This window comes from Caenorhabditis briggsae (assembly GCF_000004555.2).
Source record: "Caenorhabditis briggsae complete genome, chrV, whole genome shotgun sequence".
Classification (NCBI taxonomy): Eukaryota; Metazoa; Nematoda; class Chromadorea; order Rhabditida; family Rhabditidae; genus Caenorhabditis; species Caenorhabditis briggsae.
The window spans coordinates 18,713,384-18,728,396 of record NC_013488.2 but is presented as its reverse complement, the minus strand read 5'-3'; the positions used below and the strand labels follow the sequence as shown (position 1 = coordinate 18,728,396).

Here is a 15,013-nt window from a genome sequence, read left to right as displayed (position 1 = left end):
GTGAAATGGGAAATTTTGTACGCATTGGGCTACTGAATGATTTCAATATGTTTCGGTTTGTATATACATCAATCTTTGCAAAAGGGAAATGTTTGGACTTTGGAAAGTTGGCAAACCCAAGAACTGAATGCCATGAGAAAAATGGAGTTTCCCGACTCATATTTTTGCACCTGGGTAGGTTAGGAAAACGAAAAAAAAAACGACTTTTTCCAGCGCTGACAGTTTTTTTTCGCTTTTTTGTCAGTTTGAATTTCACCTACCATTAACACTCTAATAGAACGCTAATCATACCGTTAACTTTGAGCCCATATATCTCGGTTTCTGTAGAAGACATCAAAAAGTCGTTAACTAACAAGCTGTTCATCTTAATATGAGCAATATTTTATTAGTCAACCATTTTTTGAAATCTTTCACAGAAAATGAGATACACGAGCTTAAAGTTGACGGTTTGGGTAGCGTTCTATTAGAGTGTTAACGATGGGTAAGCCCTGAAACTTTCAAATTTTACGCCAAACCGAAAACTGTGTCCAGATTTGCATTGTGCTTGTTGAGACCTTCTAAATGAGCATAAACACGCCTACATTTGATCAAAATTAATTTTTCCGGCGCGTCGCGGTCGCGCGGCGCGGTCGGTTGCTAAAAATTTAGAATTGTGCAAAGTAAGTCAATATGGGGCTCATTTTAAAGCTCAAGTCCTAAAACATTCAAAAATCACAGATTTATTACAAAATTATTTCAAATTTTAGGAAAAACTCATTTTAAAAAGTTAGGAAAGAGGAAAAAAACATTTTTTCAGCGCGGTCAGTTTGGATCTTATCTAGGTGAGCTCTAAAATTTCTAGATGCCCCTTCAGAGGGTTCTGGACCTCTAGAATCCCCCCAAAATCGTATTTTGAAAAGGTACTAGTCGGTAAAACAAAGCTCGATGCTCAAAATTTGCGAAAAGTGAAATCTTCCAAAGTTTCACAAAGTGCGGAAGCGCTTCAGAAATTTACACTTAGCCTTCTTCCCGTCTCTCGGCCATCCCATCCCCTTCCCGATGTATTGCGCAGAGTTGCGCGCGAGAGGGACCACGGGATCCCAGAGAGCTTTCTGGGGCTCCCGGGAGCCCGAGGAAATAGTGTGAGAGATGGAGAGGTTTTGAGAAAACGAGATACAGAATAGTCAAGGAAAAAATGGGGGAGAACGAAAGGAAGGATGAGAAGTCGGGAGCGAAGGAAACGAAACGAAAAAAAAAAGAAAGAGTGAGAGGAAAACAAAAACAAGGGATATTTGGGAAGTAGGTAGGCTATGCTTGGTAGAAACAACGCTTTGAAATTGCTCATGATTCATAATTTCCCCACTCTCAGGCTCACCCAGAGACACAGTAGACAATTTAGCCTGTAATTTAGAATGCCCAGGTTCTCATAGCCAGTAATTTGGCTTCAAAGCAAGTCTAACAAGCTAAAAAGCCAAAAAAAAATCCATGACTAGCTAGCCAACAACTGAAATTGAATTAGAAAATGGAGCGGTTTGAAATGTGGAATGGGTCAAAAAGGCGCGGAACAAAGAGAAAATAGGACATTTGGACACTATTTGATGGGAGTGAGAACCCGTATAGTATAGTTACAACACGCCTTCACAAATACCAACATAATTCATTTAAACAAAAAAAAACACACAAAAACACAAAACGAGAAGAGACAGGTGGGAGAGGAAGGGTCTCTGCGCATGCCATGACTGCTGAAATTCAGAATCAGAGAGTTTTGGAAAAACTAAACTAAAGGGAAATTGAAGAGAGGGAGCGCAGGGAGAGTGAATTATATAAACTTATAAACAATTGGTGTTGGTGCGCAGGAAGCCCGGGGAGAGGCTGCGCATGGAGAGAAGGGAAATATGATTCTGGAGGAAAATGAAAAATAAGAAGACTAGGTTGGAAATTAGCGAACTATCATTACAAACAGAATCAAGTCATCATAACCTTGAGGTGTCTGAAACCATTTAGAGGGGTAATATTTGACAGTCAAGCAGGTAGAATGACCTCCCCACTTCCTATGCTATCAACTTCAAGCCTTCATATCTCGGTTTTTGTAAAAGATATCGAAAAGTCGTCAACAGAGAAAATGTTCACCATAAAATTACCAACATTTTATCCGTTGATAAATTTTTGATATCTTTTACATGAGTCTAGATAACGTGACTCAAAATTAACAACTAGGGGGGGGGGGGGCGTTGATGCGCAGGAAGCCGAGGGGAGGGGTGGTGGAGTGGCCTCGCGCATGGTGAAACCCCCATGCTGTCAACTTCAAGCCAATATATCTCGGTTTCTGCAGAAGATATCGAAAAGTTGTCAACTAATAAATTTTTGGTCATATTATCACCAACATTTTATTAGTTGGTTACTTTTTAACATCCTTCACAGGAACCGAGATAAATTGGCTCAAAGCTAATAGTAAGAGCTAGGAGGCGTTGGTGCGCAGGAAGCCGAGGGGAGGGGTGGCTTGCGCAAGTAGGACCCCTCAGGCTGCCAACTTTAAGCCTAAATATCTTGGCTCCTGTGATAGATATCAAAAAGTAGTCCACTAATAAAATGTTTATCATAATGTCATAAATATTTTGACAGTTGACCACTTTTTGATATCATTCATAGAAACCAAGATAAATTGGCTCGAAAGGGAGGTAAAGTGTTGACTACAGAAAATACGGTAGGTGTTCGAAACTGTGAATAATACTTGCAACCCTAACGGGTCATAATTGGAGAACTGTGATTTTAATTCAATTATTTCTGAAATTGCTAACTAGAACTCTTATACTCTTTGGTTCTGTCCTTCTCCTCCTATCAGCACCTATAGTTTATATGGTTGGAACAAACATAAAATGGAAAAGGCAGTATCAGATAAACATCTCGCGCATAGTACACAATTGGCAACAATATCAAAACATTTTCACTTTCTTCTGTTCACCTTTGTTTCAAACTGGTCTACCCAAAAAGTTTGGCATTTCGAAAGGAAACTTACAACAAAAAAACAACAAAATGAACATTTCTATTTCCGAGAAAAAAGCTCTAACTTTTCCGATTTCACTTCATATTGCAAAATGTTCCCAGATTTGCATTTTGCTCATTAAGACCTTCAAAATGAGCATGCGCACGCCGACATTCGAGCAAAATTAGTTTTTCAGAAGCGTCGCGGTCGCGCGGTGCGGTTGGGTAGGTGAAAATTCAGAATTGAGCAAAGTAGGTCAATATGGGGCTCATTTTGAAGCTGAAGCCATGACAAATTCAGAAATCACAGTTTTATTACACGATTCTTGCAAATTTCTGAAAGAAAGGTCATAGAAATTTGGAAGCTCTCTATCTTCAAAGATTGCGAGGGTTGGTACTGTAGGACTGATTGAATAGGACATGAGACAATTTACATTCTAATTGCCTGTATTTTTGCGCACAGTCGCGCGCGGACATGATTTGTGCCAATTTCCAGTACAGAGCAAAATATGGCGGTTTTGCCAAGTCATGGGTGGAAAAAATTTCTGAAGAAAACAAAAAATCCTTGGAGCAATATACTGAAATATTTGAATCAGATAACAAGATATTATTGTCGGCACCATATAAAGCATTTATAAGGCATATAAGGTTCCATAAATCATTCATTCGAGGAAAAGTAAGTTAGTTCAGTTCTACAATGCGTTGCCACTCCTTCTTCTCAATTCTACCGTAATGGATGTCGCATAGCGTTTTATTCAATCTGGAAAAAATTGTCCTTTTAACTTTATCGGAATTTTCAAAACCTCTTGACAAGCTGCATCTTACTACTCATCGTTGGGATCACCAAATTCTCCTTAACACCTCTCTCCTTATCACAGTACAAAATTTCCGAAACCGGTCCAACATTGGCTGCCGTCCCGGACACAAAGAACTCATGGACTCTTTGCTCCTGCACGGCTCGAACCAATTGGTCCATGGTGAAGTTTGCCTCGGAGACTTTCATCAGGTCCCATTCTCTAGCCAGTTCAACAACAGATTGTCGAGTGATTCCGGGGAGAAGAAGTCCAGAATCTGTTGGTGGTGTGATTAGTTCCAATTCGTTTTCCTCATTGGTCCATAACATGAACAGGTTCATGGCTCCTGCTTCAGTAACAAGACGGTCCTCTCCAGAAAGCCACATCGCTTGATCACATCCCTGCATTGCAGCCATTCTGAAAAAGGGATGATAAGCGAGCCAGCCCAATTATCTAGTTTCCTATGAGAGGTATCAAGAATCTGTCAACTGATAACATTTTTGTCATATCACCAAAATTTTATCAATTGACAAAACATTCATATCTGTTACAGGAACCGAGAAAAATTAAGTCAAAGCTAATAGTAAGAGATAAGGAGCCGCCCGCGTAGCTTAGACGGCAAGTGCTGTTCTTTCAGCTTTGAACAAATTCATCTCGGTTCTTGTAAGATATATCAAAAAGTGATCAACTGATAAAATATTTTTGATATAATGATAAATTATATATCAGTTGAAAAACTTTGATATCTTTAGAAGGAACCGAGATAATTGAGCTGAAAGTTCTCATTGCCCTTAACAGTGTCCTCAAACTAACTTTCCAACAAAAATAGTCGGCGCATAATTACATCCCATCTTATACTGTCCAACACCTCCTTTCCACGATCGCACCATTTCCGGGTCAGCCAGAAGACGGATTCCTCTGTCATAGTTAAAATAGCTTCCTGTGATGGCTGTGAAGCACGCCCATTTCGCTTGCATACTCTCGCCGATACCAAGATGTTTATCGGTTGCGAATAACATCGGACGAATGTATAGAGAAGCTTTATCAGTTTTTGGCACCATATCCGCATCGATTCGGATCAGCTCATCGATCAGGAGAAGAGCTTCACGAGTGTTGAAGTCGGGGAGTGTGGCACGCCGGGCGGTTCGTCGCATTCTCTCCATGTTGAGCTCCGGTCGGAAGACACGAATCTGAATTTGAAATTACATTTAAACCCTGAAACCTCTAATAGAAGGGTTCTTAACTTTTATGCCCTTCTATTACAGGTTTTGGCTAGGATTTCTCCTCAAGTTTTTTGTTTTTTGTTCAGATTATAGGTTTAAGCTAAAACTCTCTTAGACCGGGACATCCGCATTTTGGCGCCAAATTCAAACCTTTCCATCAACGCCATGATAGGCTTTCAGCCCCTCGAAAATCGTCTGGGCATAATGCAACACTTTTGCCGCAGGATGAATCGAAAAGTTCTGGAATGGCTTAATATGTGGTGCAAACCATCCCTCCTTGGCATCCCAATCCACATCGATCATGTGATTCGAGAAGTACCGCCCGAATCCCAGCTTCTCTGGCTGGAAAGAAGTTCTGAGGGTACTAAGAAGTACTAGAAATGTGTTTACGTCACTGGGAAGTCGTTGCTTCTTGGTGTTCTTCTCGACGACCAAATTTGCATATTGAAAACTGCTGTGAGTGCGGAAAGTCGTGTTGACGGATCTGAAGAAAGGATATTCAGAAGTTCCAGGAATTCAGAAGAAGGACTCGACCTCTTCAGAAGGACAGACGAGATTTTCTGCATTTTCCTCTCCCACCAAACTTTTTGAAAAACCAGTAAACGAGTCGACTGTATAGGGAATGATTGCCATTTCGTTTTTTTCAGCTCCCACCCACGTTTTGAAAACCACGATTCTCAGTCTAAAAGAAAAAACCCAAAACCCACAAAAAATGGTGACGGGTGGTGGATGGGGAATTGGGCTCTAACCCTTTTCTCCTTTTTTATGACTTTTTTTGGTCTCTTTATTTTTGGTTTAAAGATTACCAGGAAGTTTCGCAGAAGTCTAAAAAATTTGTCATTTTTTTCAATTTCCAGCAAATTTGGGAGCAGGTGCATCTGAAAATTGTTTAGCGCTGCAAGACAAAAATAGAGTTCCGGGTAGCACTAAACATTCTCTACTGAATAATTGAAAATAGCTTTCTCCCCTTATCCCCCGCTCACCCATTTCGTCTTCTTATATATTTGCACTTGAATATTCATAGGAAATATAACATGATTATTCTTTCCCTCCTACTCTTCAGTTTTCCCTTTTTTTTTGTTCTTTTTTCATTTCCAAGAGGTTTATTTTTGTTTTGTTTCCGGGATGTTTATGAGGTCAGGACACAAAATAGACATCGAAATTTTTATCTTGGCTTGGCTTGGCTTGGAAAAAGTGCCGTAACTTTTCAGATGTTACTTCAAACGGCAAAAATTTCTAAGATTTGCATTTTGCTTGTTTAGACCTTTAAAATAAGCATAAACACGCCTACATTTGATCAAAATTAATTTTTTCAGGCGCGTCGCGGTCGCGCGGCGCGGTCGGTAGGTAAAAATTCAGAATTGTGCAAAGTAGGTCAATATGGGGCTCATTTTAAAGCCCGTGGCTTGAGGAATTCAAAAATGGCAGTTTTGGTGCAACTTTTTTGCATTTAATAACCAAATTATCATAAAAGAGCTTTTTCAAAAATTAACTTCAGATAAAGCGCTCTAACTTTTCAAATTCCAATTCAAACTCTAAATTTTTTCCAGATTTGCATTTTGCTTGTGAAGACCTTCAAGATAAGTATAAACACACCTACATTCGATCAAATTTAGTTTTTCGGGTGCGTCGCGGTCGGTAGGTCAAATTTCATAATTTTGCAAAGTGGGTCAATTTGGGGCTCATTTTGAAATTCAAGCCCTGAGAAAGTCAGAAATTATAGTATTATAAAAATTCTTGCATATTTTAAAGTCAAAATTTTTACACTAGCGCTCTTTTTTTTGTGTGTAAATTCCGAAAAAGCGCTCCAACCTTTTAAATTTCACTTCAAACTGAAAATTGTTTCCAGATTCGCGTTTTGTTTGTTAAGGCCTTTGAAATGAGCATAAACACCCCTACATTTTATCAAAATTATTTTTTCGAGTGCGTCGCGGTCGCGCGGTGCGGTCGATAAATCAAAATTCGAAGTTGTGCAAAGTAGCTTAATATAGGGCTCATTTCGAAGCTCGAGGCTTGAGAAATTCAGAAATCATAATTTCATTACATGTCTGCTGCTAGTGTTTGAAAAAAATCATAAAAATTCGAAAACTAGGTATATTTTGTTCTATTAGAATTTTGCATTATAATCCAAGATCGAAAAGTCCTAAGCATTGTTTCACATTCTTAGCTTTTTTTTTCTCTCCAATTTCTCTCTCCAACGTCATCTCTATTTTCCTATTTTTCTCTTTAATCCAATTTCCAAATTGCTCTTTGAATATTTCTTTTTCTCTCCTAGATATTATAAATAGTTCAAAGCTCAAGCAACCTTTTTGTCTCATAAGTGTCTTTCTTTATATTTTGATGTTTCGCATTCCTTATATTATTCTGCAGTGCCATTCAGAAAATTCCATTTTTCGAAGAACAAGAAAAAAGTTCTTACAGACTTATCTTTTCGCCTAGAGCAATTTATTCTCGATTTTCCAAAAAATGTGACACATGGAAATTTTGATTCTTGGTGATTTCGGGGTCTTAGAGAAAGTTCGAAGCCCTTCTTTCTATCTAGTCTATTCTATTCAAAATTTCAATTTTCCTACCCCCCCTCCCCAAAAGTAAAATTCAATTTATTCCCCGAAGGTATTCATATCTTCCCTATTCAGCAACTTTTTTCACTTCCTTTTTCCCCCCAATACCCGGACCCTTTTTTGGCTCGCACAAGTACATTTTTCTTCAAGAATTCTAGTCATAGAATATTCAGAATGAGTAAAACCGAACTGCACGCTCTTTTGTCTTCAAAAAGACAACAACGACACTCGGAACCGGCTGCTCTGACACCAGCAAGGAGGATACAATTGAAGGTTTGGCACTTTTTTATTCAAAAATTGCTTCATATTCAGGTAGCGCAGGTTTATGATACTTCATTAGGCTGAAAATCTTATGATCTTTGTATAGAACATTTTTTGGGACGTTTACTTCTAATCCTTATATCCTAAATGCTCTAATAGAAGCCCGCCCTATTCGTTCACTTTGAGCTCAATTATCTCGGTTCCATCAATACATATCAAAATTCTGTCAACTAATAAAATATAGGTGATGTTATGATAAATAATTTATCAGTTGACGCATTTTTGCTATCTCTCATAGGAACCGAGATAATTCAGGTTTTATGTTAGAGCACATACTGATAACATTGACATGTTATCTCCCTATCTTGTGATTATATCGATGTTTCTGTGATCATTCAAAAAACAGACTTAATGTGAAAAAATGGGTGTGAGAGTTTTCTGTGACCATGGGAAAATGGAAAGTGAACGACTCCAGAATACTTTTGAAATTTTTTTTTCGATTTTTGAGAAAAAATATAGATTGATTAGGTAACAGAAATTGTAAAGTTAGTCATTAAGTTTGAGCCGACAACTCAAAAAAGTCAAGATTCCATGTGGATCAGAAAGGTACCATTTTTCCGGCTAAGGTACCATTTTCTCGGATGAGGTACCATTTTGCCACCTAAATATCATTTTCTAAGATTTGGTACTATTTTCCCAGCTTGGTATCATTTTCTCCGTTTAGGTACCATTTTCTGAGTTCTGGTACCATTTTCTGAGTTCTGGTACCATTTTCTGATACCTGGTACTATCTTCTGAGAAATGGTCCCATTTTCTGATATCTGGTACCATTTTCTCAGATATGGTATCATTTTGCCACCTAAATATCATTTTCTAATGTTTGGTACTATTTTCCCAGCTTGGTACCATTTTCTGAGATCTGGTACCATTTTCTGAGATCTGGTATCATTTTCTGAGATTCGGTGTCATTTTTTGAAGATCTGGTACCATTTTCTGAGATCTGGTACCATTTTCTGAGAACTGGTGCCATTTTCTGAGTTGTGGTACCACTTTTGAAGATTCGGTACCGTTTTTTCCGTCTAAAATATCATTTTTTTCAGCTCGGAACCATTTTCTCGGCTAAGGTACCATTTTCCCAGCTGAGGTACCATCTTCTCAGATTTGGGATACCATTTTCTCAGATTTGGTACCATTTTTCCAGCTTGAACGTTACAGCCAATATTTCAAAAATCCCTTTGTTTGCCATTTTAGAAATCAGGTCTCCAAAAAAGTGGTCCAGTTCTATAAATCTCATTAAACTTTTTGTTCCGACCCTCTTCAATTTTTTCTCATTTTCTCCGATCTGTTTTTTTCTGTTTCTTCTTTCAATCCGTCTTAATTAGAGTCAGACTTTTTTTTTCTATCTTTTTCTCTTTTTTTCATTCATTTGTAGAATTCCGGAACCCTTCTGGTCCCTTTAGACCGAGTTAGCTGAAAAACTGGTATTTGGGTTTTTAATTTGAAAATTTTCTATTCCATATTTTTGAAGCAATCCTCAAGAATGTTTAAGAAACCGAATTTTCAATACTAAAGCTTCTATTCTGAAAAATTAAAAACTTCTAAAAAAAAAACTTCTAAAAAAGCGCTGTCGTTAAACTTTTTGAAGAATTCCAGCTTAAAATTTCAGCTTGAAAAACGTTTTTCCTACTCATCTTGTTCTTGCTCTTCTTCCTTCCCTTCCACCACGAGGAGCCATAATAAAACATGTCGTAAACATTGTCACCTCCTCGTTTCCTCAACTCTATCCCTCCTAAATTTTAAGCCAACCACACTTTTGGTCCTCTTACTAGGTCCGAAGATCCTTTTTTTCTGACGATGTTGTTCGAGAATCTTGTTAAATCCCTGTCACTTCAGAATAAGGTATGTTCAAAGCTAGCTAATGACGTCAGCTATCTTCAGAATGATCCCAAAAAGGAAATTCCAAAAAGCCCTTTTTCCATTTGGCTCTATTCTTTTTAGCTCATGATAAATGAAATTCCAAAAAGTCCAATTTGCCATCCATACCAATTGTTTTTTGATCCTTCATCTTCGCCACCTCACACCCTATTAATTATTCCCAAAAAAGAAAAAGACATAGAGGAATCGCTAATACATACACACAAACTAGTTTCGTTCATTTTCTTTTATTTTCGAGACTACTAAAAATAAGATGCTCCCAATTCGAACCATTGATTGTTATAATACTAACTATCCAAAAGTGAGGTCCCAGAGAAAGTTGGTCAGTTTTTTGGTTTTTGAAATGTGTCAATTCCATTTCTAAGGTTTTTTTTTGGGAAGTGGTCATGGCCATTTTTTTCCAAAACGTTCTTAAATGAGCCCCCAATGACCTGAAAAATACTTTTTCCGAAGTTTTTCACTAGAATCTCAACCATTTTGGCCATTTTCAGGAGTCTGGAGCTCGGCTGTCAAGTGTCCAATCACATTGAAATCTATGAAGAGTGTAAAACAGACCTAGATTGAAAACATTGCATTCACGGAATTTTTTGGAAATCCCTAGTTTTTTAGCTTTTCACCGATTTCTGAAAGACACCTGCTTTTTTCAGGTTTTAGTGCAAAACCTGTCAAAAATCGCAGACCGGCAAATACCGTCAGCACTATAATAGAACACTACCCGAATAGTCAAATTTGAGCCCATGTATCTCATTTGCTGTAAGAGATATCAAAAAACTGTTGACTGATAAAATGTTGCTGATATTATGGTAAACATTTTATTAGTTAACAACTTTTTGATATCTTTTAAAAGAAGTGAGATATATAGGTTCAAAGTGGACGGTCCGGGTGGCGCTCTATTAGAGTTTTTACGGTATCTGGAAAACCACAGGTGATTCGCGAACAATCCGTTACGGACGCTCAGCGTTCGCGCGCGGTTGAAATAGGAACCGTATACGGACCGCACGCGACCTGTTTTCAGAAAACCACACCCCGTATTCTATCCGTTTGCGAACTCCGTATCCGATCCGATTGCGAATTATAAATAAACGGATCCGTTCGCGAACTTAAACTTTTGTCTGATTCGCGAACGGATCCGTTAGTCCATCATTCGCAAGCGGATCGGATACGGAGTTCGCGAACGGACAGAATACGGAGAAATACGAAATAATGTGCTGTGGTTTTCTGAAAACGGGTCGCGTGCGGTCCGTATACGGTTCCTATTTCAACCGCGCGCGAACGCTGAGCGTCCGTAACGGATCCGTTCGCATTTTACCTGTGACTAGGGAATTTCGAAACTTTTAAATCTCCAAAATTTGTTCAGAAGAATTGATTTTTCTTCTGCTTAAAACAGCCTGAAAAGCATATTTTATGGTCAGAAATGACTAAAATTTGCTCGGACGAAAAATTTTCATTTTTAGCTTAAATTCGGATCAAATGGTCCAAATTTTTATAATTTTTAAAATAGAATAGTTTGAATTTTGAAACTTTCGGCTTAAAATAGTCTGAAAATCATATTTTTCGACCTAAAATGACGGAAAAGTGCTGCTGACCATTAGTTGTAGGTTCTGGCTGAAAATTTTCCAAAAATTCAATTTTTTGACAGGAAATGGCTAAAAATAGATGGAAAAATAAGGGTTTTCTGCTTGAAAAATCCAAAAAACCACGAAATTTTCAATCTATGTCAGTTTTAATCCCTCAAAAATGTTCAATTGATCGGAAACTTGAAAACCCGTGAGAATGCATACTCTCCAAAAGCCCTGAAAATCTCCCCCTCCTTCAACCTTAATTACCCTAATTACCCCTAATTACTTCCAGAAGTCTCTGAACCGCGCCCACCGCCGAACCGACGACCGGAGTTTTTCGATCACGCGCCGAACGATTACCCGATTTCGGAGCAAATTACTTCTTCTCGATGCTCAGGTATACGGTAGTTTTATGGAAATAATTACTTTGTTTTTTCTTCGCTAAAAACCAAAACAACAAAATTTATGACCTTCCCACACACTCATAAAAATCGGAAATCCGGAGAGGAAATCCCGTCCCATTTCTAGTGGAAAATGACAGAGGAAATGTGCGTTATGAGATTTTTGGCTCCTAGTGGAGAAAATATTTTTTTTCACATTTTTTTTCGACTTTTTAAGCTTTGTTTCTATTGTTTCACACCTTTCTTTTTTCTTGAAGCTAATCCACCTTTTTTGGGCAGGTCCAGGAAATGTGAAGGACCTAAAAATTTCTAAAAACATTTTCCAATTCCAAAAAAGGTCATATCCTAGAAAAATGAGCTAAGTTTCTTTTTGTTTCAAAACATTTTTCATTATTTTCATTCAATTTTCTTTTTTCTAGCTGTTATAGAAGCCGAGAAACAGCCATTTGAAGTTTCGGAGGCTAGAGGCGCAGACGACGAGACACTCTAACTGTCTGCGTCTCTCCAAAACTTCGAGAGGCTGTAACTCGGCTCCTAGAAGGAAGGGCTCCTAGGAGCTGGAATTTCGATTCTTTTTGAAATTTGTTCAGATTTTTTTGCTTTTTTTTTGAGAATCCAAAACTGACAAATTGTAGATTTTAAAATCAAAAACTTGAAAAAAAAAATTAATAAATCTACCGTATAAACTCTGCTATAACGCCACTCAGATTGTTAACTTTGAGTCCATATATCTCACTTTCTGTAGAAGATATCAAAGAGTGGTTAACTAACAAATTGTTTATCATAATATCAGCAATATTTTATCAGTTAACAACTTTTTGATATCTTTCACAAGAATTGAATTATATGGGTTCAAACTTAATGGTTTGGGTAGCCTTCCATTGGTTTTAACGGTAAAAACAATACATCTTCAGGTTCCCAAAACGCATATCCTCTTTTTCCAATTTTAGAAATAAAAAACGAAATAAAAAACGCAATAAAAATGTGTTATTCTGTCTCATAACTGCCCTTTTTTGTGCTCTACATATCCCCATACACACAAAAAAAACGGGCGCGGGGCTTCTCGGATTTCATTCTTATTGAGATGTGTTCCCTTCTAGCTTGACACATTTTTTTCGCGACGACACTCAACTTCTTTTTTATTCTGAAACTGTGTTTTTTACAATTCCTTGCCTGGTCTGAAGTTAGTCACATTACATAGAAGATGGCTCAGACAAACTTATGAATAGGTTCCGATATTTCGCCTTCAATTTTTGACCAAATTCTGCCCATGATCCGCTATACAGCCGTTCTTGGTCAAACTCCGACCAGAACTTGTCCATGGTCCGCTACACAACCGTTCTTGGGCAAATGCTAACTAACATTTGCCCGTGGGCCACTACGGAGCCGTTTCTGGGCACTTTCCAAGCAAAAACCGCCCATGGCCCGTTATACATCCGTTTTTGAGCGTTTGTTGACCAAAATCAAATAATCGTCCGCTATACAGCCGTTCTTGAAAAAATTCCGACCACAATCTGTTCATAAGCCGCTACAGAGCCGTAGCTAGACATTTTCCTACCAGAACCTAGCCAATATCCGTATACCTGGCCCCCACCAACTTTTGACCAGATGATAAAAGTTTCCTAACTTTAAAATTCCAGGAAATGTGCTTGTGTGGATTGCTGAGCCTTACACATTCAATCAATTTGGTGTTATGTATAGAGGTGAACTTTTTCTCAAAGGATTCTTTTCTGAAAATTAGAAATTTTTAAAGGTATTCTTCGCACTAATTCTCCTGATCCAGGCCCCTGATTTGCTCACAATGGATGGCACATATTTCTATTTTTGGGATTTTTCGATGGTGGTGGAAGATTTTTCTTTGGGCTCCATGTTTCGTGTAAGTCTAGTTACCATATTCCAAGTTCTGTACAGATTTCAAAAAGATTCAAGTTTCTAGCTCTTCCAGAAGCCGAGATACATCCATTCAAAATTTCGGGGAGACACAGACAGTTAGACTGTCTCGTCGTCTGCGTCTCTAGCCTCCAATTAACAGTATCTCGGCTTCTAAAAAAAAGCTGAAAAAATGATAATTGAACGTAAAGAATTGAATTCCTTACTTTGAGAATTTATGTAATTTAAATTTGTGCTTTGAAACTAGAAAATTTTGTCGAAAATTGGAAAAGAGAAGATAAATACTGGGAACCTGCATTTTAGATTTAAAGAAAAAAGCAAAAAATTCCGTACAGATTCTAAAAAGAATCGAGTTTCTAGCTTTTCTAAAAGCCGAGATACACCCATTCAAAGATTTGGAGAGACGCAGACAATTAGATTGTCTCGTCGTATCGTTTCTAGCCTCGAATGGCTGTATCTCCGCTTCTAGAAAAGCTAGAAAAAACCCCAATAATCTCCTAAATTTTAATAATTGTTCCCTTTTCCAGTATGCATTACATGCTTAATATCCTCAGCCCTCCTTTACATGGGTGCTCGATGTCAGAAGCCTTCCCTAATCCTTCCACACGTCTTCTGGCAGCTTTTATTCATTATTATTGCGGTGCTGGCAATTATTGGTCGGTATATAACTTTTAAATCATCTGAAAATGTATAATTTCAGTGTTAATGACACTGGGATTCAATGGAAAGATGTTGCTGCCTTCAAGTATTGTTTTGAGTTCAATGATGGCTGTGGCAGGTATTTTTGAGTATTCCATTACTCCAAAAATATAAATATATTCCAGGAGGCTGCGAAATGTGGTGGTGTCTGCTTTCAATTGCCTTTTATCGTCATGTTTGTGATACTAAAGATCGTCCGTTTTCCACGTCAGTGTCTCCAGATGAGGATCCACTGTGTGCCAGGGATAGTCTTGTTTGAAACTCGCTTGTATTGAATTTTTGGTGTGACTTTTTTTTACGAGTATCTTTTCCTTTGCATTCATATTTTATATGTGATGAAACGTTTTAACTTTTAAAACATACGAGACAATCCCAAACTTCGAGGACCATTTCATCCAGATGCACCGAACCTCCAAACCTCCATTAATCGGAAATATCTAAAATTGCATTGTCCTAAACGTTGAAGAAAAATCGGTTCCGCAGATTTCGTCGTTGCCTGAAGAAGAATGTTGTATTCGATCACATCTTCTAATTGGAGTGGTCTGAATGACGATGACTAGGATAACCACAAACAGCACGGAGGAGGTCTTCTAGAAATGGAATCCATTCAGGATATGACCGAGTGGGCTCGCAAAACGGCTGGCGGGCTGTACCAAGCGATTGAGAAGCGACTGAAGACTGAGGAGAAGAGGATGCCCGGACACTCGTTTTTGCTATATAAGAAGGAGC

General features: G+C 38.1%; 2 protein-coding genes across 2 annotated transcripts; one reads left to right on the top strand and one right to left on the bottom strand.

The window, feature by feature from the left end:
- Positions 1 to 3,642: 3,642 nt before the first annotated feature.
- CBG05537 lies at positions 3,643 to 5,544 on the bottom strand (the record flags this gene model as incomplete). Its single annotated transcript, XM_045238579.1, has 6 exons — positions 3,643 to 3,721; positions 3,765 to 4,172; positions 4,569 to 4,945; positions 5,141 to 5,320; positions 5,369 to 5,462; positions 5,513 to 5,544. The coding sequence occupies 6 exons, from the start codon at positions 5,542 to 5,544 to the stop codon at positions 3,643 to 3,645; spliced, it is 1,170 nt and encodes a 389-aa protein (XP_045092976.1).
- An 8,606-nt stretch (positions 5,545 to 14,150) lies between these two features.
- CBG05535 lies at positions 14,151 to 14,543 on the top strand (the record flags this gene model as incomplete). The annotated part of the gene is made up of 3 exons (XM_002638465.2): positions 14,151 to 14,241; positions 14,286 to 14,363; positions 14,410 to 14,543. 3 exons carry the CDS (start codon positions 14,151 to 14,153, stop codon positions 14,541 to 14,543), a joined length of 303 nt encoding a protein of 100 aa, XP_002638511.2.
- Positions 14,544 to 15,013: the final 470 nt, after the last annotated feature.